The sequence below is a fragment of the Martes martes genome, assembly GCF_963455335.1.
Source record: "Martes martes genome assembly, chromosome: 4".
NCBI classification, from domain to species: domain Eukaryota; kingdom Metazoa; phylum Chordata; class Mammalia; order Carnivora; family Mustelidae; genus Martes; species Martes martes.
Genome location: NC_137891.1, coordinates 109,748,917 through 109,775,726, shown reverse-complemented (window position 1 = coordinate 109,775,726; position 26,810 = coordinate 109,748,917). Strand labels below are relative to the sequence as shown.

At 36.3% G+C, this 26,810-nt stretch overlaps 1 protein-coding gene across 1 annotated transcript in view; it reads right to left on the bottom strand.

Annotated features, from left to right (window-relative positions):
- Positions 1-26,810, bottom strand: part of DPYD (dihydropyrimidine dehydrogenase) — an 842,461-nt gene that overhangs the window by 220,530 nt on the left and 595,121 nt on the right. The window contains exons 17-18 of the mRNA XM_080800117.1: positions 6,140-6,260; positions 5,202-5,321 (exon numbers count right to left, since the gene is read on the bottom strand). Of these exons, the coding sequence (XP_080656243.1) occupies positions 5,202-5,321; positions 6,140-6,260 (241 nt within the window). The remainder of the gene's footprint in view (positions 1-5,201; positions 5,322-6,139; positions 6,261-26,810) is intronic.

Below are 26,810 nucleotides of genomic sequence, written 5' to 3'. Positions count from 1 at the left end.
AAGTCCAACCCATTAACAACTATTACCCATTAAAAAAAATATCAATACTGCACTTTATGATATAATTGTAATGTATGGTGTAAGAACTTAAAGCCGTCTTGCCCAAATCTTCAGTTGCTTGCATGTGTGTAACAGCTATTCAAAGCAAATTACAACTTTTGAGTTTTCAATCTACTATGCGTTTTGTCATCTTCCTCATTTCATAAAAATAAACTAATAAATACATCAAAATAGGTTTAAGTTCATGACTGGAATGGGTTACATTGCATTTGCATTCATGTGATGCCCAGTAGCTGAGTTCAATGCTGCTAAGTCACTGTATGGTTCCGATAATCTTGCCTTTTAAAAATATGAACATAAAATATGTAGTATAGAGTTAAGATTATTTTAAGCCATTATGTTGGTTCATGTTTGTGCAAGTTTTCTGAGCTATACAACTTTGAACCCACTTCTAACCCATACACTGGCACAGAGTTACAAATTATTAGCAAATTTCTAACTTGTACCTTCTTTTATTGCTATTTCCCTGGCTGGTTTCACAATAAAACACCTTTAGGAGGTTTGTAACTATAAGAACCCAGAGTTCAGTGCCGAAGAGTCCAAGTAGCTGGATTTCAAATCATCCATTATTTATTTGAGAATGTAAGGGCATTTATGGAGTATACCATTGTTATTTGTTAAGAAATACACAACCATCTCTTAAAACTGTAATATCCTATATGTAATTAATTAGTAAGTTTGGGTTCCTGAAATAGAGATCAAATCTTGAAGGTCACCTTTGATAAATTATTCAGAAATCAGTATTAGAATTTATAGGTATTACTGTCAAATAAAATGTGTTCTATTGTTTTAACTAAGCATGTTGGTACAGACAATAATTTCAAAAAGCCATCCAAAATTGAAATTGAGAACAAGAATTTCCTTTTTTGGGTAAATAGAACACATGTAGTAAATAAAATAATGTAAAACAATGACTTAATTTTCCAAGCTTGTAGGAAGTGAATTAATGAAGCCTAAAGCATCCCCCATTATTTCAAAGTGCCTTTTGTAGAGAAATTTCGTATCTTTTCCCTATGTGTGGGTATGTGTGTGTGCTTGTTTGTAACAACAAACAAAATATATACAGAATAATGGAATTACATAACAAACCTAAAAAATATGCCCATCCCCCATCAATACAAAGAAGCACTTAAAACACAACAAGGAATAATTCCTTCAAGTGAGTTCACCTCACTGAAAATTACTTGATTACTGTTTCTCCTAAAGCAGCTAGAAATTAATAAATACCGTCCTCACGAAGTCAGTTGCAGGAAAGATGTATCTTTGGTTATATCATGCAGGACTCATTCTTAACCATGTCTTAAAGAACCTTATCCACAGGGAAGACTGTGAAAATGTCACACCACAGCTGGATGACACCATTTACCTAGGTGATAGTAATCACGGAGTTAAGGGCTATCTTAACATTCCTTCATTATTTGTGGATAAGGCCAGGAAAAATGTCAAAATTTGAAACTAAAACAAGAAAAAAAAAGTGAACTAAAACTAGGAAAAATCATCAGCAATTCACTCAAGGATGGGGCTTGTAAATAATGTTACTGATGAGACCAGTGGTTCTTCTGGTGAAATAAATGAAGGCACGGAACGCCCACTGCCAGAAACAAAACAAAACAAAACAAAACAATACCCTGCTCAACTGTCTGGTGACATATGAACTAACTAATATCAAACAACAGTTAGTTTGATATTAAAAAAAAAGTTTTCTGCACAGATTTCAGAAAAAGGAAAGTTAGGTGGTAACAACTTGCAGTATAAAGTCTCTATGGCCCAAAGAAAGGTAGGGAATCCAGAGTCGGTAATTTAGACAGATGTATTTGTATGGTGGAGAGCTTAATTAGCCATCTCCGTTTCACGAAAGTTTTCCTTATGCGTACTGACTGAGCTTTGTTTTGATACTGTTCTCACTATGAAATCACTTTTAATTTTATAATTCAACCTTTAATGGACTCATGGAGCATGAGTCTTGCAAGGTATTTCTGGAATTGCAATTCAGGTTTATAAATCATTCCATTATGAATTTGCTTCATATGTTTTGCTCCCTCCAACCCCTGCTCCCAGATTCTAATCACCTATAGGCGAGTTGGAAAAAGGCAGTTTCTAAAATAACAAAGCTGAAGATGAGACCTTGGAATCTGACTCTTGCTCCTGATAAAAAATTTTAAACTGCAACAAATAGAAGTAACCTTGTTTAATGACTTCTAGAGGCTTAATGACTTCTTTTATTAAATAAAGAGACCTCCCTCTAATCAGTAGCTTTCCAAATTTTTGAAGTTAACCATAATAAAAACTCATTTTACATCATGACCCAGTATAGAAATACACACACATACGTGTGTGTATTATCTGTATAACTGAAAAAAAAAAAAGATGTTTGACCAATGTTTATCCCATCTGTGTGCAAAACATTCAGACTTTTTATTCTGTTCTATTTGATTTTTTAAACTGTTGATTATAGTTCTTTAACTTGGTTCCATAGTACATTCATGAGTTGGGAAACAAAGTTTGAAAAACATTGCTTTAAAGTACTCTAGAATCCAGACTAATCATGTTTGAAATAATCCAACCGACATTCCTTGGGTGAGGTTCTGTCTTCGCTACACTAGTCACTGCCCCTTATTAGCTAATGTGTTTTAGACAGACATTACAGAATGTGACCATTTTTCTATAGCATGTGCAGTACCCCAAGTATCTCATTATTTCCCCATTTACACAAAACAAAACCTTCATGTCAAACAACAACAATCTTACTCTGAGAAAAAAATAATAAAGGCTGAATAGAGAGCTGGAGAATATTAAAGGAGAAAACCACTCCTGCCTGGCAATGGAAAGTATGTGGTGTATTTCAGGTGGCTATCCAAAACTGAAGACTTTGCAGCTTTCCCTTAAAAAAAAGAAAGAAAAAAAAATCTGCAATTCAAGCTGCTCTTCTTTTTTTTTTTTTTTTTAAGATTTTATTTATTTATTTGACAGAGATCACAAATAGGCAGAGGAGCAGGCAGAGGGAAAGGAGGAAACAGGTTCCCTGATGAGCAGAGAGCCCAATGCAGGGCTCAATCCCAGGTCCCTGAGATCATGACCTGAGCCAGAGGCAGAGGCTTAACCCACTGAGCCACTCAGGCGCCCCTCAAGTTGCTCTTCTAAAAGCAGACATTCCAGTGCTCTGAGAGAATACTTGGGAAAATATTAGCACTGCGTTATGGTAATTGTTTTAATCTTGTGAAAATAAGTGGCATATTTTGTATGATATTCTACACTGAAGCAGCATTTGAAGTCTTGACAGCCATGTTTGATAAAGGTAGGAATGGTATTTAACCATTTTGTTATTTCCATTACTCCTAAAATTTGAAGCCATTATTATTTAACACAGTAGGCTAGGTTCTGTTATAACTCACTCTGAAGGTACTTTGTTATAGAACTTGTTTCTGTCCTCAAATATATTATTATTGCCTGTTTAAACTGCTTTTCAGATTCTATTACCTTTAAATTAAAGCCAACACTGCTTTAAAGGAGAAAAATTCTATCAATTTTGTCAATATGGAGAAAGGCTGTTTTCAAAACAGACTGTTTAATGTGAAGGGACTTAATATAGAACCTATTAGAAATGAGGTACAAGCCCTTAAAAGTGTTAGGGACTTTTTGTGGTTTAAAATGAAAGTTCCACCCAGGCTTAGCTGAGCTTATAGCCCAAGTGAATATTTATATATGAATTTATAAATCTTAGAAATAGAGTTTCATGGAAATGTTAACAGGCCCTGAGGTATAGCTGAACTTGTTTTCAGGTAGCACTATAATTTCCAGTGTGTGTATGCTTAAAGACTACAACACAAAAGACTTTTTCTAATGCTGTAATTTTGTAGTTTTATTAGACTGAGTTATAGTATGGGAGAATATTCAGAAATTGCAGCTTAAATGAGAAAACGTGAATGGTGTTACTTATATAAAATACTACTGCAATAGTTCTTTTATTAATTTTTAATGTTCAGTACCCTCTGTGACCTCCTTTATTCTCTTGCTGTCAACATGGCAGGCTGGAAAAATTGAAATGGGCTGACAGAAAACATAGAGCATGTTACAGCCCAACTCTGGAGTCTCTTGACTCTCTTTCTGCGGCACATGCTAACGCGGTCCACGTTATTCTGCATTACAATAATATTTAAGGCTCTGTTTGATAGCTCCTGATAAAAGAGAGTTGTGTCTGGACCCTGTGCAGGTGCTTCTCGTCAGCTTTCCTCTTTCTGACATTGCGGGAATGGGAATGGCATTCAATTACCAGCAGAATATAATTTTTAAAAAATCATGGCTCATAGATGCACTCATGCTCTCAAAATATAATACCTCAGCATGGATAGTGCTTTATTTGTGTCTACCCAGCCTCTTCCAAAAGCATATTTTGGTCTGATTCAGCAATGCTTTTCTCGAACAGTGGGACACTGCTATATTATGTATATTTACCACTGTCTCTATCACCAAGGAGACTAATCCCCATACCAGTACAGTCAAGAACCTTACAGCATTGTCTTTGCAAGACTAAGTTCATGTTGTCACAGCAACAGAGTGCACAGGGCAAAGATACTGAACCAACACACTGGGATTAAAACTTCTGTTTCTGTTTTAAATGCAAGTGTTTGATGATGAGAAAAGATACGCAAAGGTGTGAGGTCTGAAATGTCCTCTCAGCTGACGCCACAAATGCAGTTTTAAGAATTCATCTGGGACAGTAATGAAAGCAAGGTTTCTTGAAGAAGGTACATTTCAAAATTCTAGGAAAAGCCAAACAAATTCAGACTCTGAAAAAGATATTATCATCAGGGTGCTTATGTTTTTCTCTGAGATGGTACTGGTATTAGCCCTTGCTAGTAAGTGACAAGACATTCGTGACAATGAGAAATTCTGAAGAGAGTGCAGACCACGAGAGAATCGAATTCAGACACAACCCTATCTTGGTATTCTCTCATCTTTTGCCATCAGTCACTTGAGCCTTCACACTCAGTATGTTCCATCTGTCATAACTATTAGGAATTTTGACCAGCAATGAGTTATCAGAATTAAGGATCAAAAAGACATGATATACTTGCTTGCAACATGACTTCTGATTTTTCAGCAACCTTCAAGGAAGCAAATTGCAAGAGGGTAACACCTACCAGACACTCCTCCGTAGGTAGTCCGCTTCCCAAAGCCCACTGCTGGCCAAGGCGTGCCATCGGCTTTTAATCCCATTAGACCTGAGACAGTGTTGGTGGCTGTAACGCCATCTGCGCCACCTATGAAAAACACTTCATCATTTACCTGAGGTTTTTTAAAAGGGACGATGGTCAAAAGCCATTCAAGCCCACACGACTCAGGAACACAAACACTCTCTCCCTTGAGAACATTTCCTTCCCTCAAGTGACTTTGCTAATTTTACTTCTACCGTTCTGCTTAAATTGCTAGACATAAACATTTTTAATTCCCATCAATTCATTTTTCCATTTATTATACAGATTTATAGATGCCAAATATTTTGTAATTGGTGTTATTTCCCAGGTAGTTTTCAATACCTTTGCAAATCAAGATGCAATTTCCATTGGATAGGGCATGGCATGTATGATTTATAAAAGCATTCACCACCTGCATGATTTATGTGTTTAATAGATATTTATTGGACATATGTTTAAGGCAGTATACTAGGCCCTATCAAATACAAAGGGAACTCACGAGAAATTTCATATTGTGGAAGCTGGTACCTTTTTGTTTTGTACTTCATTAAAGGTTCAAATGCTACTGCTGGATCGTTACATTACGAGGTCATTTATTCTGGAGTGCATCACTGTGATCATGGTTTTGTTTCATAATTCTTTGTGTGTGAAGCAAGTGTTTATCAAGAAAGATTATAAATGTCCTTGTTTAGACTCCATTTACTAGCTCAAGTCCAGGTGTGAACCTACTGCATTTGTGAGATCAAGTGCTCAATTTAGTACTTTTCCTAAACTCTAAACAAAGATATACACATATATTTGTGGATAAAGATATACTTTGGAATGGCACATACTTCAGGCCAATAGTTCAGTGACTAGAAAACCGACACAAGTTTAGTTCTTACCTTCTTTTGCAGCTCTTGCGATGCTTACGATATCAGTGACATTTGGGGTCAACTTGGCAAAGAAAGGAATCTGAACAGCTTGCCTCACCCAGCGACAGATGTTCCGTACCAGCTCTGGATCCTGTTCAAATAGGTCAGTTAAATATAGAACATAATTAAAGAATTGCGATCAAAATGTGTACTGGAACAACAGCAAAGCTGGATATGTGCAAGACAAATCCAACTTGACAATGAGCTACATGATATATTTCTCAATTCCGCCTCAGTATTACACCTAGACTCATTAGGGAACTAAGGTTAACACACTTCCAGTGAACTGCAAATTCATCACATAAAGGTTAAATTCCTCAAGGGAGCCTTTGGAAAATAAAATTACGAAGAACCAAATGGAAGAAACTGTTTTCCACTACCAGTTAAATAATACTGGGAGTAAAGCATAAACTTCTGGAGGTATTTTCGGTAAATATTACAGAATTTTCAGCAACCTCATTGGCTTAAGCCTAATAAAAAATACTTAAGCTGCTGATTCCTGGGTGGATTATATTCTATCTGAAGCCTGTTGTTTCCATTATTAGAAGACTTAGTCTTGATGAAGTTTGTTCAAAAGAAAATCCATGACTTCCTAATCAATCTAATTATAATATATAGTGTATGCTAATATGGAATAATTCAGCCTTGGATCATACATGAGCTGATCAGTAACTTAGTTTACTTTTGTAAATGTTATTAAGATCTGTGAAGCACTTTTCAACATTCATCTACTTGAAAGAATTGATCAAAATGACAAAAATGAAATAAAATATCAAATGCTCATTTTTAAAAGCAAGGAATAGACATTTTCCTGTGCCTGTTTCCTGTGATTTTTCAGGCTTCTATTTTCTCATGGGACAAGTATCATTTAGAGGGCAATCACCTATCCTTTCCATTGAAAATAACTTAGCTGTAGCAATGTTCTTTGATTTCAACACATACAATAGTCCTTTTTATTTTTATTACTTTTAGTACAAAATTTATTCTGACAGGTACTGATAATGCACTTTGATAAATTACCTTAAAATATGCAATAGCAATTCATTATTGAACTTGGTAATATTATCTTAGCAAGTTAAAATGTTTTTTGAATAAAAGAAAAACCCAGAAAAATACAGACATATATTTAAACTATGAAACAGTAGGCAAGTATATCATTTGTAATTAATATTTTTATATGTAAGAAAGTTGCTCTTTGCATTTTAACCTTTCAAATTCTTTTAAGATGAGATTTCTAATGTTATAACCTTTAGAAAGAACCTTTTCACTTACGTTTAATGTGTCTTGATCTGTCATCTTGTATTACTCTAAAAGTTGTGCGTTTATGTGCTAAGATACAGCAATGAGGTAATTTCTGTTGATTGTTACCATCTCTATTCAGCAAGCTCATAATTTTAACAAAAAATCTTTGATTTGGTTCGTTCTCTTTTCAGAACAGTAATTTCTTCATTAAACATAAATATTAAAAAAGCACTATATGGAATGCTCTACAGGGCATACTGTGCATTATGAATAGTAAAATCTGGAGACTTAGCTGTACAAATTCTAACTCATGAAAATGGAGATCTGCCCCTGCCCATGCAATGTTCATGAAATATTTATAACCACTGCATTGGCATTATGAAGGCAGTTGCATCTTTGTGACTTTCATTTTTAAGTTATGAATTTCCATGGGACTTAGCCTAGAAATGACAGTAACTCTAGATGATATGAATTGCATGTCCTTTGTGAAAGCTCTCTTTAAGATAGAATTTGACAATAATTTAAAGATCACTTGAATTGCATAATACGTGGAAGGTAGCCTGATAAGAATTACTGAAACACATACAAAATAGGATTTGGTTCCGATAGAGTAAACACTAATAATCTGATATAGGCTTCTAAGTGGCTTTCGATACTATTGACGACCATGTCTTAATAATTTACTTTGAACATTTATCACACTTTTTTTCTGTTCACTCTCACCAGTTGACTACTTTAAGTGAATGTCCTTTACGTGTTGTTTAACAATTTGGAATTTGCTCAAAGGTTTTAAGTTTTTGTAAAAAAATAAAAATTAAAAAAAATATATATATGGCATTTACTTGAATCATCTGTCTTTATTTTGAGATGCCATAATTTGACCACACTATACTTCTGTGAGTAAGGTCCCTGGTGTTCAGATAATATTTTTTTCTCATCTTCATACTCAGCCAAGCCACTTGCTAACTAATCTTTGTACCCAGCTGAAACAGAATTTGATTACCCGGGAATTTTAAAAAAAGCAAACTTCTGACTAATATTATTATAAAATTAATGACTATTCTTTAAATTGTAAAGTTTTGCTTGACAGGCATAATAGGGAATATTCTAACACAACCAGAAATGTGGAGAGGCTAGTAACATGATAAAATGGATCTGTATACTTTGAGAAATCAAAGGACACTCTGAAACTATTCACACTTTCCTGGTTTCCTCACACTTTTGATATTAATGTTTGAGATCTAAAAGCAATTAATAGTGTTTCTGCAACTTGACCTTAAGAATTTCCTAGTGATAGCATCAGATGGTGACACGCATTAAAGCCAATTTTTAAAGTCTTACTGAAACAAATACATTTTAGACAATTCCTAATGCCCCCCCCTTCCAAATCTTCAAGATGGTAAATACACAAAGGTATTATTATTTCTGACAAATTGACATTTTAACATTTACCACACCAACAAAAAGTAAATAAAACCAAACAATTCTGGACTGCTTTTCTATTTCTCGGCACAAAGCATTATAGACATTCAAAAAGTAGTTGTGTCAAAGAAAGAAGAATAAATAAGAACTCAGTATTTTCCATTGATTTCTTTACAAATTCATCAAAATACAGACTAGGCCTACATTTAAGAAAAACCTGAGTATACTTTTTTTATTTTTTAAAAGATTTTATTTATTTATTTGAGAGAGAGAGGGAGATATCATGAGCAGGGGGGAGCATCAGAGGGAGAAGCAGACTCCCCACTGTGCAGGGAGCCAGACACAAGTCCCTATTCCAGAACCCTGAGATCATGACCTGTGCTGAAGGCAGAGATAACTGACTGAGCCACCTAGGTGTCGCAAAACCCGAGTAAATTTTATGACAAATAATATCTAAAAGCATGAAATCCAAGACTCCCTTACAAATCTGGGATAATTCTGGGGAAAAAAAAAACAAAAAGAGTGGGTAATGATGGGGAAAAAACCCAAACAGCTTAACAAGACTCTTAAAGTGTGTGACTCACAAAGTCTACCTAGATCTTAAAGTCTTTATTGGCTCTTCCTACAGGTATTAATAATGCCTATCTCTGACCATGATTTGCAATCTCTCCCATAGCAACTGTGTGTGTGTAGGTGTGTATACTTCTTTGTAAAGTAACATGTTACTTTAAATACCTGTTAACCTTTTTGTTATTCATGTGATCACCAAAGAAAACTGTGAGACAACTGAATGAGTTTTTCTGCCCTGTGTGATAAGATAAGCAAGAAATTGCTGAAGCACTTAAAGGCGTGAGTGATGGGGCTGGGGAACCACATGGTGGTCTTGAGAGTACTGCGTTGAGGGGAAGCCACCAGACCAGACCTGTGAGGTGCTGACAAGAAGATGAAAGTGAGCCAGACACAATTTTGGTCTCTCTGACAACTGTAATGGGTAGACTCCCTGTGTCTGACTGCAATTAATACACTTGGAATCGATCTCTATGAAAACCAAACAATACCAACAAAAACTAGAAAATGTAGCTCTTAATAGATTGTTGGCTACAGTAGTTTCGACTGTCCAAAACTGTTTGTAAAGCCATATTTTGGGGGCGCCTGGCTGGCTCAGTCGTTAAGCATCTGCCTTTGGCTCAGGTCATGACCTGGGATGGAGCCCCACATAGGGCTTCCTGCTCAGCGGGGAGCCCGCTTCTGCCTCTCCTGCTGCCCCTGCTTGTGTTCTCTCTCTCGCTGTGTCTCTCTCTGTCAAATAAATAAATAAAATCTTTAAAACGTAAAAATAAATAAATAAATAAAGCTTTATTTTCTATCTGGGCCATAAGATAACAATTTCTAACTCTGGTAAACTTAAAGCTTAAATTTTTTTAAAACGTACTTTTCTATCTGGACTGTAAGATAATAATATATTTTTAATCTAGTAACTAGTATGTCCCTAGTTACATATTAAAGGGGTTCTAAAAATGATATACCCTGCTGCATCTGAGACCCTAAGATGACCTCTCCATTGTAGGACAGGCATTTCCACCAATTTCCTAGGGCATCAAATCTCATTGGTTTCATGCCCTGTACAAAAGAACAAGCATTAGAGAATGAGGCTGTGAGAATTTCTTGATAAGCTAAATTACAAGTGAAATTTTTGACTTTAAGAAACATTTCTCTCCAATTTACCTGGTAATTTTCACTCTGTACAGTTCTTTTCAAAATGGCTTTCTTAGAAGGTGGCATTTCAATGAATCCACTGAAAAACTTTACCAGCAATAAATGTTTTCCACTAAGGAACTCCTAAGTCTTAATTCGCATGAATGCCAGGAAGTAGCTAGCATTTTTATTATGTCCACTTCTCTGACAGAGAGAACTAGGGCCCAGAAGATCAATCTGAGTACCTATTTCACCTTCTTAATTTTCTTTCCCATTATCATGTCCTAAACCATCATCTTCTTTAGTAAAATTGCTCCCTAAAGTGAAATTCAGCCATCAATTGTAAACCAGAACTACAAAGGCTTCTACTTCATTTATACTTGTAAGACTAAATGCAGCTTCAGAGTAATAGGCAAACGTGATGTATTTATCCTTCCATGTCAATAAAATAGAACAGAAAGAGTTAACTACTTCAGGTAGAATTGTTAGTAAATGCAAAGAATGGGAATGTTCTAAATTAACTTATGGCTTAGCATGTGCTCTTTTTAAACTGGTTTTCCTGATTTCAGAATGCTAACAATGATACAGTCACCTTGGAAATCACCTGGTAGTTTCCTAAAAAGGTAAACATGCACTTACCAATCCACCCACCAATCTCACTTTTAATTATATATCCAAGAGACATGAAAACATATATCTACACAAAGACTTGTACATGAACATTCAGAGCAACTCTTTCCAAAAAGCTCCAAATTGGAAATGACCCAAATATTCATTAATATGTGAATGAATAAACAAACAGTAACATATCTGGAATATTATTCAGTGATAAAGAGAAACGCATCTACTGGATCTTGCAATAATTTGGGATCAATTAAAAAAATTATGTTCAGCTAAAGAAGTACACAAGAGTTTAAATGCTGTATGTTTATTTCTATGAAATGTCACACACACACACACACACACACACACACACTCAAACAATGCTAATGAAAGCAGAGCAGTGGTTGCTGGGATTAGCTGAGGTAATGGGGTGATTAAATGGGAAGAGGCATAAGAGAATTTTTGAGTGTAATGGAAACATTGTGTAACTGGATTGTAGTAATGTTTACACAGATGTAGACATCTGCCGAAACACATCAAACTCTACTTCTATGGGGGGAGGGAGGTCGGGAGAGGGGGGTGGGGTTATGGACATTGGGGAGGGTATGTGCTATGGTGAGTGCTGTGAAGTGTGTAAACCTGGCGATTCACAGACCTGTACCCCTGGGGATAAAAATACATTATATGCTTATAAAAAAATTGAAAATTTAAAATAAAAAAAAAAAACCTCTACACCTAAATGTGTTCTTTTTATTAAAGGTAAATCATACAGCCACAAATTTCTTATAAAATATATAAAAAGAAACAATTCAAAGGATATTTAAATATAAATAAAAAATGAACGCTGGTGGTATTCTAGGCAATGTGGGTTCTATTTTTTCAACAAATATTCCTTGACCACAAGGCATTGAACTTGTCTGTGCTAGAGACTCGGATGAGTGGAACAAGGAAGGCACAGTCTATTAGAAAATAGAACATCAGACACATACATGAAATAAATGCTGGATGTTTAGTATAAAAAAGGAGATCTTAATAATGCTCTCTCATTTCAGATTATTTCAAGAGCACAAAGTAAAGGGTTGGCACATAGTAGGCTGTAACAAATACCGTTGAATTGATAGAGCTCACACTGCATAAATTAACATGGGCTTTCTTATTTCAATTTTCTCAGAAAAAAATAGACTACAAAATTATTGGATCCAGGATAACCTAATAAACAACTGTTTTAGGCATTATGCCTTATGTTAGACAGCAGTGATTTTAAAATGTAGAATACACTATCCCTATTCTTCAAAACAAAACAAATCAAACTTTATGGTCCAAGGAGATAATGCATATAACAAACATCAAATGTGAAACATAAAATGTTGTAAGTATATACACCTGCAATGTATGAAATATTTTATATGTTATATATATTTTTTCTTCTCTACTTCCCCTGTGCTTTAATTTGAAGATGACATGGAACTGCTTTTGTGTTCGCTCCTCCCCAGGCACTACAACCTTCTCCATTCTGTTTCTCCTTTCTTTCTCCCTGTCTCCTTGCCCAGAATGTCCTTAACCTTTTGTCCCTTGGATGAACACCTTCAGGGTAGTTGTCCATGACCAACCCTCCCATCCTACCTCAGCAAGGGATGGATGAGTAAAGGACTGACTTTTAAATACTCCTATAACATTTCCTTATTCCTTCCTTTATCACAGTATTTAATCATCACCCACTTATGGATTTTGTTTTTTTTTTCCTTCCTCTCAGCTAGACTATTAGTCTTTTAAGGGATGTATCCTATACTTGTATCCTGGTCCCCTAACACAGTGTCTGAGAGACTAAAGATAATAAATACTGTGCTGAATTTTAAAAAATGAAGAATTCCTAGGTGTATGCCAGCTTTCCACATTGACCAAGAAACATTTGTTTCTTCTCTTCCATCGAGCCACAATAAGCTGGAGATATTAGTTCTTGCCCCACCAGCTGGTGAGCATTTGGAAAGTCTTCTGATGCTCTCTCTCATGGGTTAAAGTGCTTTAGAGGTCAGTTGTCCCCTCCTGTGGCCTGGCAGTTCATAAAGACCTTCCTGAGGTCCCAGGCCCTTTCTGCCTGAATCCTTAGGGTACTGAGGCTTCTCTAGAATTTGTACCCCTAACCGTACCTCAGCTCCCAGTCCTTGGTCCTTGGGGCCTGGTGGGGGAAGCAGCTCATATTTTTGCCAGCTAAAGGGAACTTGCATTCCTTTTTTATTCCTTTAAATAACATTTCCTGTTACATAGTTTATATGGTGTTTTCCTCCTTGCAGACAGTGTTTCCTTGGTATACCATTTGTCTGACATTTTTAGTGTCAGAGCTCCTATTACCATACACTTAGTCTCAGAAACAAATGGACAAGAATTGTCATGCACTGTTTAGACAATACTTGATGGCCAGATACTCTTTGAGTCATTCTTTTTATCCTCTCTGAAGTCCCTCTGATTCTCTAGCTACCTCTCCACGAGTTCACTTCTTTACTCTCAATTGGCAGTGCTGATGGTGGAGGTCAGTTCTTGAAACTTTTCAAATTCAACCCCCCCCCCCCATTTTCCCCATGGAATCAGATTCAGATGTCCTCAGATTATCTTCATCCTACCAGCTAATCCAAACTAGAATCCACTGTCTTACTTGACATGGTAATGAAGTTGGATAAAATATACATGCCCCCAAAAATGGGTCTGTGAACATTTCCTGCCCAGCTCCACATACTATTCTCATAGTGCGTGTCATAAGAAGACTTCCTCATAGCACTATTGCTGTCTTATGATATAAATGTCTTGCGTCTCTCTTTCAGAAATCCCATATTATACCAAGGAAAGAAGAAGGAAGAAGAGGAGGAAGAGGAGATGAAGGAAGGGGAGGGGGAGTAGGATGAGAGGAAGAAAAAGCTGAGCTCAGGTTAAGTTAAGGAGTGAAATTTTTGAGATCCGAAGTGTTTTTACCCAATACATGAAGAAGCACAAAGACACAGACATGCACCACTCAGATCCTCCTTCAGGAGAATACTCAAGCCCCACCACAACAGTGTGGTAGGCTGACATCCTCAAACTGCTTATACCTTCAGGTCAGCCTCAGCTGAGGTCAGGCTCCTCTTGAGGAGTCCCTACCCTGTGACAGCAAAGTTGTGGTACAAGGGTTCAGCCATTTCTGTCCAATGCAAGATTCCTCTAACAGTGATCTTTGCCCTTGAGCCCTCATTGGGCTGGCAAAAATTTTTCTCGTATCTCCATCAGAGTCTGTCTGTTCCCCTTGTCCAGTCCTATTTTCTCCCCTTTCCTTAGGCATTCCTCAATAAGCCTTTTACACCTTCCTAACAACATCTATGTCTCTGATTCCTGGAGGCCTCAACTAATACAGCAAAGACCTACTTGGATTTGGAAGTCTCCACGTGATAGGATTAGGCTATATTCTGAGAAAGTGAAGGAAAAAAAAAAAATTTGTCCAAATACCCCAGGGTATCTCATTGAGAGAAACTCAAGAAAGTTAACCTGAATCCAAGCAAATCTCTTAATTCCAATTTTCCTTGAAAGAGTCAAGACTAGTACAGCCAACAATGGCCAAGACGCAGGTCTAATTTTTTCTCCAGGACAATGATGAGTGTCGTCTGTCTAGAGATAGTTCAGAATATTCTTAAAGAGTTTAAGCATCTACTTCCAGAACCTGCTGAAAGAGTCACCACTGTGAAAACGGGCCATTAAAAATGAGTGTGCAGAAGTCCACGGATAAAGAAGTTCCTATCTTTGTGTCTGAAAACCAGGTCTACTCAGGAACTGAGTATGACCAGTGAAGTCAGTGTATATCCTAATACTTACCCTAGTCTCATGTCTCTTGTTGATAAAGCCAATTAATGACAACCTCCTTAATAACAACATGAAGAGGTCATCTGGAAATTTCTTCTAGGTGTGTTGAGTCTCTAATACTATATTCTAAAGGATGCTTTTGCTTTCGTAATCCATCCTGTTCGCCTGCATTCTTTATTTCTGTATTTTATCCCTTGCCCATTTCCCTCTGGATTAGACCTCTTTGAGTCTTGACACCTGCCTGAACTGACCTGCAGGTGCCCTGTTTACATCCATCCTTGAACCAGGACTTGCTGATCACATTGAGGCTTCCCAGTGATTTTCCTTTGTTTCTGCTGGACATTTTCATCTCCATTTCCCTTGTCTTAGTTTTTATTATGCTCTTTTTCCACCAAATCGAGATTGACACAGACTCCACAGGTCTATCTTCACAGGCAAACAAATACTTTGTGAGAACCATACACAGGCCACAGTATAAAGAAATTAAGATACTTTAAAATCCTTTTTATTAAAGATTATTTACTAAAAATCCTTAAAATATTTTTGAAAATAGCTTATTCTTTTTAGAATTATTTATACTAAGCTCACTCCAGAAGACCTTCATCTTCCCTCATATGTGAGTTGCTATTTATCTGTGAATTCAAAGACTAGTATCACACAAAAAGTGTTGTTCCTAGTTTGTTTATTAATGAGGTTATACAGTGCAACCTGGAAAATCTTAATATATGGAGAAATGGGCTATGCACATGCTTTGCGGATACCACCAGTAGGAGTTCAAAATTGTGGACCAGCTGAACCAAACTGAAACTCAGCAGGCTTCCCAATCACTGCTCAGAACACGCTAAAAAAGACTTCAGCGGGTAACGAAGTGCAGGCAGTCGCTTGGACTACTGTGTATGGATTCATTTTAGATAAGGGCAAGTGAGTATTTAAGTGTATAAACAAGGAGTTTTTATTCTTTGCAGACTTCAGGCAGCTTGTCATTTGTTTTCTTAATGCAAAGCATTAGTGTAAACAGTGTAACAATTGATATTTTATACATCTGTTGGTCTACTCACTTAGCCCATGTTTTCCAATGCTGGAGTTGGAAAACAAGCACAAGCACAAAACCTCACTATCTTTATAATCCCATATTGGTGTGAATGATTAACTGCGCAGGGAGGAGGCTAGTATAAACAGCCTTCTGCCCTGAAGCACCCACAATGCTGATACATTTAGGATGAAGAGAGTCTAGGGAAGTCCTGTTTCTGTCCTGGGAACTTTATGAAATCTAAGCAAGAAGGAATTACTGCTGAGGCAATTTTAAATAATGTAGTGGAGAAAGCCTCAATCCCTTGGCAATGAATGGTTTCAGCTAAGGGGAACTCATCCATAACAAGTTGGTACAGTTCCTTGAGGGATTTCTTCCTACGGCTGCTGTAAGAGCTAGAAAGAAATATCTAGGCCTTTGTTTGTTTTGCCAGCTCTGTGGACTGATTTCCCTCTTTGAGCTGGAAAGGATTTGGAGATACTAAAAGGGGGGTGACTTTACTTAAAAGTCTCTGTGCAGAAAATAGAGGATGCGGAAGATATTAAACATGACCTTTGCAAGTGTGATATTTATAAACTCTTGATATAAACTAGATTTTACCCAAAATTTTGAGCAATCTGAACCTAACTTAATCATTACCAATATATTTATTTATAACCGTACATGGTTTATAAGAGTATATACCTTAAGATCTGTGTGTGTGTGTGTGTGTCTTTAAGGGGGTTCTCAATTTTAAAGTTTTTCTGGTGTTGAGAAAAAGAACCATGACAAGCTAACCCCCCATTGCCAGGGCGTTATAACAAATGTACATGGAGATGTCAGAAAGTAAGTGAAGTATTTTGGGTAAAGGAAAAGCCAGGCTTCTAGGGTTTGGGATGCCTTTCGTTATCTTAAAGCATACACGGCAGCTCTGGTGACTCATCAGGGAAGCCAGTGACTAAGAGCAGCTCTTCCTTGTTGTTTAAGAGTTGCTTTAAGGATTAGAAACTCTTCCGTAGTAATAAATCTGCTTTTATTTCTCAGCATGCTTCCATTTCTACTTTTTTTTTTTTTAAAGATTTATTTATTTGAGAGAGAGAGAGAGAATGTTCACCCCTGTGCAGCGAATGAGAGGGAGGAGGGCAGAGGGAAAGAGGCTCAAACAGACTCCCCACCGGTGAGAGGAGGGGAGGGTTGGATCCCATCTCAGGCTTCCATCCCATGACCCAAGATCATGATCTGAGCTGAAATCAAGAGTGGAATGATTAGCCGACTGAGTCACCCAGGTGGCCCTCCATTTCTACTCCTAATCACTTCATATATATATATATATATACACACACACACACACATACACACACACATACATACGCACGCATATATATATACACATAAATGTGTGCGTGTATAAATATATATATTGCCTTTTTGGTTCTCCAATTCTTCTTGTTTTTTTTTTTTTTTTTAAAGATTTTATTTATTTATTTAACAGAGAGACAGTGAGAGAGGAACACAAGCGGGGCGTGTGCTGGGGGACTGGAGAGGGAGAAGCAGGCTCTCTGCTGAGCAGGGAGCTGGATCCCAGGATGCTGGGATCACGGCCTGAGCAGAAGGCAGCCACTTAATCACTGAGCCACCCAGATGACCCTAATTCAATTCTTCTAACATCTACTGTAGAATCGATATGTTTCAAAATCAAGCCCACAGAAGAGAAGAAGCAATACAAACAGAATAATTCTTTTTTTTTTGGCCGTCCTTCCTATTTCATATCGTTCCTATTTTGTGGGAAATTCATATTTTTGTATGAAGTATTGGCGGGACACAGAAACTATCCTCACTATGTAATCCATTGAAGGGACAGTTTTCCTCTCTCTACTCTCTGGCAACCAAAAAGCAAGTACATGATTTACGTGTGGCCAACTGAAGTTCCCACCAAAAATTTTAAAATCTGACAATCAGATAAGGGGTTAAAGTTGACTTGTGGTGGTGTATGGCACTGTGTCTCCTGATAGGACCCAACAACGGCAGTAGTGGGAGATATCAGCACTGGTAGAGGCTGCATTTAAACTGGACAATTCTAGTTCACCATTGTCTGCACCCCTTTGACTTAAGCCCCTTTTCAAAGCCTACTGTTCCTGCCTTCCCTGATTATCTAAGACGTCTTATATCCCACTGATAAATCATTTTTTCACTTCTGGTAGCCAGTATGTTTCTGTTGATTGCAATTAAGAGTGCTAAATTGTACAGTTAGCCACTATCCACTACAGAGTGACCTTATTGCCCAACTTATGGCACCACACTTCCTGATGGCTGCTGACCTCCTTTTACTGAGCCTCCTTTTTGGTGGTCTTTTTTTTTTTTTTTTCCCTGCTCAGGTTACATCTGGTCCAGTGAATTGTGGTCCAGGTAGCCAGGATACATGCCTTTATGGCAATTTGCATATGATATGCTGCCTCTGGCCACTTTCCTTTAGAAAGGTATGATAGGCCCTTAACATGTGTAGTAAGAAAACGCCAATTTTTATTTAGCACCTAATCATTAACCTGAAACTTTCCATGAAACATAGGAATTACAGAAGAGTAAGGCATCAACTTTGTCCTCAAAGAACTTACAATCAAGTTATAACCACTTAGGGCATGAAAATTTGTCAGATTCAATAGAATATATAAATGGCCTTGGGATTAAAATATGTCTCTATTCCTCTATAAATCATTTAGCATTTGAATCTGACACAATGAACAAGTTCTCATATAATTCAAGAGACCCTTGCAGAACGAAGTGATATATATATATATATATATATATATATATATATATATATCACCCAGATCCAGGAAAGCTTGATTTGAAATGTATTAAGAGTACCTATGATTTCTTAAAAGATGGATATGTAAACAGAGAATGGTAACATAGCCCATAAGGAAAAATATCTTGAGGCACTGAAATTAAATTAAAATATGATCTCCCCTTTCCCTCTGAATACCTGCATGATTACCAATTCGACAAGGATCTTTCATTTATCCCAACTCAACTTTACAAAACTGCCTGAAGCCTACACTGTTGATAAAACAGCTGATGAAGCTTGCATGGGGGAAAAATCTTCAAACTGCTTGATATAGAGAATCATATTAGTACTATAAACAGATGGGTGTTTACTTTTGCAATATTCAACAAATGTAAAGTACCCAAAGGACTGCTAAATTTAGAGAGTTTAAAATTTTGCCATTTTTTTTTCCATTTAGAAACAAGCATACTGGGGTGAATTTTATTGGGTTCTGTAATTAACAACTAGATGCAGCAGCACCTAATCAGGTTTTTAGATGTTTGGGCAAAGGCAGCGTCCAGCATTACAAAGATGACTTTACACATACCCTTTCAGTTACTAAAGTACCCAGATTTTAACGTGCGACAGCTGATATCACAAACATGACATACATATTCCTTATTACTTTATCCTTTCTCTGATAAGTAAGGGATTTGTAGGATGACCAAAAGCTATTGAATCTGGACTGATACCTTTAACTGAACATTTGCAATCACCCTGCAACTAACCATGAAGGCTGTATGAATAGTTTCATTCTGGTATAAGAAACAGACATAACGACAACCTCAAAACAATTTGCTTTACTTGAATACAAAGTGAATGGAAACCTAATGGTGGCATGATTACTTTTATTTGCTTCTAAAGTGTGTATACTTGTATATATGTAGGAAGGGGGAGATAATAGTGAAGGTGATTATAGTTTGAAATCCTAAAAGATCCTCAGAATGACACTGGCTAGAGGAGGGTCCGTGGAACAATATATGAATGAGGGATACATAGGAAAAGACTAAAAAATGGGAATGCATGGCATGATGGAAAATAGAAAAAAAAATTATTACCTCTGAAAGGAGCAGGCAGGAGACACAGCTAAACGGTTCAGTTAGAGTTTTGGGTCAGCTTCCTAAAGATTCTGTGCCTTCTCCTTTAGGCAGGAGAAAACATGGAAGGCCATATGTTTAGATCCATGTTTTAGAAACAGAATTTCATATATGTCTGTGGGGTAAGTAGGATAAGGCTGTGCAAGCAAGAAGACCCGTGTGAAAGAGAATGAACTAAAGAAAAGGAGTACAAGCATGAATCAAGAACTTCGAGGAGACTAGAATATCATTTTAAGGAAGAATATTAAAAATTTTCAAGACTAAAAGAAACTGGAGTTAGGCAATGAAAATCAAGAATAATTCTGTGCTTTGACATTGTTGGGGGACAGCAATTTCATCAACCAAGTGAGGAAATACAAGAGAAGCTGGTTTTTGGAGAAATGACGAATGAGCTTCAGATATATTGAGTTTGAGGTTCCTTTAGGACATCTAGCTGAAAGAATCTGGTTGAGAGCTAACAGGAATCTGGATCTTAAGACGGATTTTAAAAGTATATATTTTAGGAGTTGTTCACATGTAGATGGTGGTTGGAGTCTTGTGAATGGATGAGAGGATAGAAAGCAAAGGACTTACACCTTGAGATCATTAATACTAGATGTAGAAATCTCTGAAATGGTCAAAGAAAAGAAGAGACCAATCAGGAAAAATACAAGGGAAAAGAGAAACTCAGATAAAAGAGATGTGGATATAGATCTTGATACAAAATACCACAAAGAAATCAAACAGGAAGAGAACTAAAATGTAGGCAATAGATTATACTATTCAGAGTCACTGGCAATATATGAGTACATATAGCCAGACAGAATAGGAATGGAAGGCAGATTTAATGCATTAAGAAGTTAATATTTACAGACACATAAAGCCAAAGAAAATAAACAACAAAATTAACTGGAACTACCAGAACTGAGAACTCTGCTTGACACAACAAGGTGTAGGCAACAAATCTATGTCAAGTAATTATCATTTTATAGTTACCACAATTATAGCTAATTGACAGTAAAACAGATTATTTGCTATTTTATGAGATAATGCTTATATGTACAGTGAAGAGACTGAAATTTTTAAAGGAATTGGTTGTAGCTTAAACAATATTTCTGAATTCTTACAATGAAGAGTCAATAACAATTGGAGACCTAAAGAATGAACTTTGTTAAATAAATCTGCAATTGAACCCATAAGCACAGCAGGACCCAAAGAAGTTATTTAGGTCATATAAACATACTAGCATATACTCAATGATTTACCAAGTGCTCTCACAGTACTAACTTAATTGTGCTTACATTATTCTAGTTTTTTTATTTTATGTCAAATTGTCCCTAGTGAAGAAGGGGAACCTCCTACATTGTTGGTGGGAAAGCAAGCTGGTGTAGCCACTCTGGAAAACAGTATGGAGGTTCCTCCAAAATTAAAAGTTAGAGCTACCCTACAACCCAGCATTTGCACTACTAAGTATTTACCCCGGTGATACAAATGTAATGATCTGAAGGGGCTCCTGCACCCTAATGTTTATAGCAGCAATGTCCACAATAGCCAAACTATGGAAAAAACCCAGATGTCCACCAACAGATGAATGGATAAAGAAGACGTGGTGTGTGTGTGTGTGTGTGTGTGTGTGTGTGTGTGTGTATAAAATGTAGTACTCATCAGCCATCAAAAAAAAAGAAATCTTGCCATTTGCAATGAAATGGATGAAACTGGTATTGTTTCTAAGAGGGTATTGTGCTAAGCTGAATAAGTCAATCAGAGAAAGACAATTATCATATGATCTCACTTAATTGTGGAATTTAAGAAACAAAACAGAGGATCGTAGGGGAAGAGACGAAAAATTAAAACAAGATGAAACCAGAGAGGGAGACAAACCATAAGAGACTTTTAATCTTAGGAAACAAACTGAGGGTTGCTGGAGGGGAGGCAGGGTGGAGGGATGGGGCAGTTGGGTAATGGACATTAAGGAGGGCATGTGATGAAATGAGCACTGGGTATTATATAAGACTGATGAATCACAGACCTCTACCTCTCAAATCAATAATATAGTATATGTTAATTAATTGAACTTAAGTTTTAAAAAAGAAAGAAAAAGAAAAAACAAATCATCCCTATTGAAGGATATAGTAGACCTTGCTTCTCACAGTATTTGAAATCAACAGATTCACACAAGTCTCTTTCCCATCCTGGTACAGATTAAAATCAGATATTTTTGTCTTACCTTGGAAGAGAAAAATATAATATATATATAATATATATATATATATAATTTATATAATATCCTTATAATAAATCTTTCTTCAAATGTTATTTTTAAGAATTCTTTTCCTGATTATAAAAATATATCATAATTATTATGGAATACTTTTCAATAAATCATTTTGCAAAATTACTGAATAAAGAAGAAAAATTAAAATTACTCATAATAGAACAACCAAATAGCACTATTAAAAAGGATTATTTCCTTCTATTTTCTTTGAGTAAGCATACACTTCCTTCAATATTTGCTTCTTTTTTTTCAGTTTTATATCCTTCATTTGTACATTATATCATGTGCATTCCCAATGTCATTAGACTTCTTTAAAAATTCCATTTTAATATTTATAAAATATTTCATTGTGTAGATATGTACTGTTTTACCTATTTCCTAATTTTTTCACTTTGAAATTATTTCCAGGTGTAATTATAAATAACGTTGGGTTAAATCTCTTCTGGCAATTGGTGCTCATAATGCCCTTGCTATTATTGCTAGGTGCTGTGTTTATGGGTAAAACAATTTTTTTTTTTTAAAGCAAACCAACAAAAAAAGGCATTAAGAAGATACAACTACCTTGGTAGTCAAGAGCCCTGGGCCTGACACTAGTGGAAACATGCTGCTGTATGTTATCATGGGGGCAAGAGACAGGATTGAGTCTGTCATTGACACAAAATAGACCAGAGACCATTTCCTGTCCAACAATCAGCCTTTAACGTCCCCTCCTCTCTCTCCAAAGCATAGAGCTCCCACAGGTAAGATCATGAGCCTGACTCATAGATAAGATCTTCCTCAGATAGCACATGCATAACTGATCCCTTCAGGAGGTTTAACTTAAGCCAATATTATTCACAACGAGATTTTCCTGAACTTTCTACACTACAGAGATCCTTAATAAGGAATAAAATGATAATGTTATTACACTGTAGCCATACTTGTTTCTAAATAATCAAGAAATAGACAATAACCTATATTATACATACAAACTGTGACATGCAGTCAAAATCAGTCACTATAGAATATTAGAACAGTCATACTAGCCCACTTACGTGTAACAGTTTTACAAGAATTTATTAATATTATTCCCTTCATCCACAATATCTTTCCCTACTCAAATCATACACACTTGCTCCAGCCCTTGAGAGAAATGATTTGCTCATTTAAATTTACTTAAGATTTCATATATATTTCTATTTTCACTGTTCCATGGAACCTCACTAAACAAATAAACAAATGGATATTATTTATTATATAACTGGATCACAGGGTACAAATTTTTTGAAAAATATCAGTACAGTTATACCTTTCCAGAGACACATTACTTAGAAAAGATAACAGAACCTACATACTACTAAGTAGAAAAAAAATGGCCAGACTACATAAAATACATATTTGCTTTTGTAAAGTATCCATAATGTAATTTCTTGATAATCATATGAAAACTATATATTTATTAAATTCATTTAAAGTTTGCTGAAATTTTACTGTGATTATGTCACAATCATTGCAGAAAAAAGTTATCATTTGTGAATTTCAAGTTAATTTTATTTTATCTGTTCTTCATACTAGGGTTGTTTAGTTTATGTGTTTGTTTTATTTCACATTTAGTTAAAGTTAGCAATTTGTTTTAAAGAGTGATAATTTAAAGAAAATGTTTCCCAAAGTGAATAAAAGACAACTTCTAAATGTTACTTCCTAGATTTGGGGATAATTTGGTAGGATGAACTTAAGAGCCTAAAAACAGCTATTAAAGAAGAAGGGAAAAGAAGAATAGTTGTAAATGTGAATTTTGTTAAGATTGCATGAATAGGAATGAGCATTAACCAAAATATATTTTAGGATATGGAATTGCTACCAATTTGAATCCTGCATAAGTTCATTTTTATGATTATGTCAGTAACTTGAATTATCCATTTTAGTCATTTATATTATAAGCACATTCAAAATAAAGTGTATTTCCCTTTGGATGTAATCAGGGTTACAAATGTACACTTTTAACCTTGTTTATTTCCAGTATTTAATCCTGGCTTAAAGCGATGCTTGATGAGCATTCTGCTGGCTACTAAAGGGTAAGAGTATAAAATATTTTTGAGTCACCATGCATAAATGGCACACTAGATAAATATCTTATTCTACATTTAAAACACAAATAACACACATACCTCAATATTATCAAAGCCATCTATGAAAAACCCACCGCAAATATCATTCTCAATGGAGAAAAACTGAAAGTTTTTCCGCTAAGGTCAGGAACACAGCAGGGATGTCCGTTATCACCACTACTATTCAACATAGCACTAGAAGTCCTAGCCTCAGCAATTAGACAACAAAAAGAAATTAAAGGCATCCAAATTGGCAAAAAAGAAGTCAAAATATCACTCTTTGCAGATGATATGATACTTTATGTGGAAAACCCAAAGACTCCGCTCGAAATCTGCTAGAACTTGTACAGGAATTCAGTAAAGTGTCAGGATATAAAGTCAACGCACAGAAATCAGCTGCATTTCTATACACCAAAAACAAGACAGAAAAAAGAAAAATTAAGGAGTCGATCACATTTACAGTTGCACCCCAAACCATAAGATACCTAGGAATAAACCTAACCAAAGAGGCAAAGAATCTGTACTCAGAAAACTATAAAGTACTCATGAAAGAAAATGAGGAAAACATAAAGAAATGGAAAAATGTTCCACGCTCATGGATTGGAAGAACAAATATTGTGAAAATATCTATGCTACCTAAAGCAATCTACACATTTTTTTAAAAGATTTATTTATTTATTTGACAGACAGAGATCACAAGTAGGCAGAGAGACAGGCAGAGAGAGAGGAGGAAGCAGGCTCTCTACTGAGCAGAGAGCCCGATGTGGGGCTCGATCCCAGAACCCTGGGATCATGACCCGAGCCGAAGGCAGAGGCCTTAACCCACTGGGCAACCCAGGCACCCCGCAATCTACACATTTAATGCAATCCCTATCAAAATCTCACCCATTTTTTTCAAAGAAATGGAACAAATAATCCTAAAATTTAAATGGAACCAGAAAAGACCTCGAATAGCCAAAGGAATATTTAAAAAGAAAGCCAAAGTCGGTGGCATCACAATTCCGGACTTCAAGCTCTATTACAAAGCTGTCATCATCAAGACAGTATGGTACTGGCAAAAAAACAGACACATATATCAATGGAACAGAATAGAGAGCCCAGAAATAGAACCTCAACTCTATGGTCAACTAATCTTCGACAAAGCAGGAAAGAATGTCCTTGGAAAAAAGACAGCCTCTTCAATAAATGGTGTTGGGAAAATTGGACAGCCATGTGCAGAAAAATGAAATTGGACTATTTCCTTACACCACACATGAAAATAAACTCAAAATGGATGAAGGACCTCCATGTGAGAAAGGAATCCATCAAAATCCTTGAGGAGAACACAGGCAGCAACCTTTTCAACCGCAGCCGCAGCAAGTTCTTCCTAGGAACATCGCCAAAGGCAATGGAAGCAAGGGCAAAAATGAACTATTGGGAATTCATCAAGATCAAAAGCTTTTGCACAGCAAAGGAAACAGTTAACAAAATCAAAAGACAACTGACAGAATGGGAGAAGATATTTGCCAACGACATATCAGATAAAGGGCTAGTGTCCAAAATCTATAAAGAGCTTATCAAACTCAACACCCAAAGGATAAATAATCCAATCAAGAAATGGGCAAAGGCCATGAATAGACATTTCTGCAAAGAAGACATCCAGATGGCCATCTGACACATGAAAAAATGCTCCACATCACTTGGTATCAGGGAAATACAAATCAAAACCACAATGAGATACCACCTCACACCAGTCAGAATGGCTAAAATTAACAAGTCAGGAAATGACAGATGTTGGAGAGGATGCGGAGAAAGGGGAACCCTCCTACACTGTTGGTATGAATGCAAGCTGATGCAACCACTCTGGAAAACAGCACGGAGGTTCCTCAAAAAGTTGAAAATAGAGCTACCCTATGACCCAGCAATTGCACTACTGGGTATTTACCCTAAACATACAAATGTAGTGATCCGAAAGGGCACATGCACCTGAATGTTTATAGCAGCAATGTCCACAATAGCCAAACTATGGAAAGAACCTAGATGTCCATCAACAGATGAATGGATAAAGAAGAAGTGGTATATATATACAATGGAATACTATGTAGCCATCAAAAGAAATGAAATCTTGCCATTTGCGACAACATGGATGGAACTAGAGGGTATTATGCTTAGTGAAATAAGTCAATCGGAGAAAGACAACTATCATATGATCTCCCTGATATGAGGAAGTTGAGATGCAACATGGGGGGCTTGGGGGGTAGGAAAAGAATAAATGAAACAAGATGGGATCGGGAGGGAGACAAACCATAAGTGACTCTTAATCTCACAAAACAAACTGACGGTTGCTGGGGGGAGGGGGTCGGGAGAGGGGAGTGGGGTTATGGACATTGGGGAGGGTATGTGCTATGGTAAGTGCTGTGAAGTGTGTAAACCTGGTGATTCACAGACCTGTACCCCTGCGGACAAAAGCACATTATATGTTTATAAAAAATAAAAAAATTATTTAAAAAACCCACAAATAACACAAAAAAGAATGACTACCATAATATCTTAGGCCATATTTGAGAGTTTTGGTATTTTTATTTCTATGATACTTTCATAACTTCT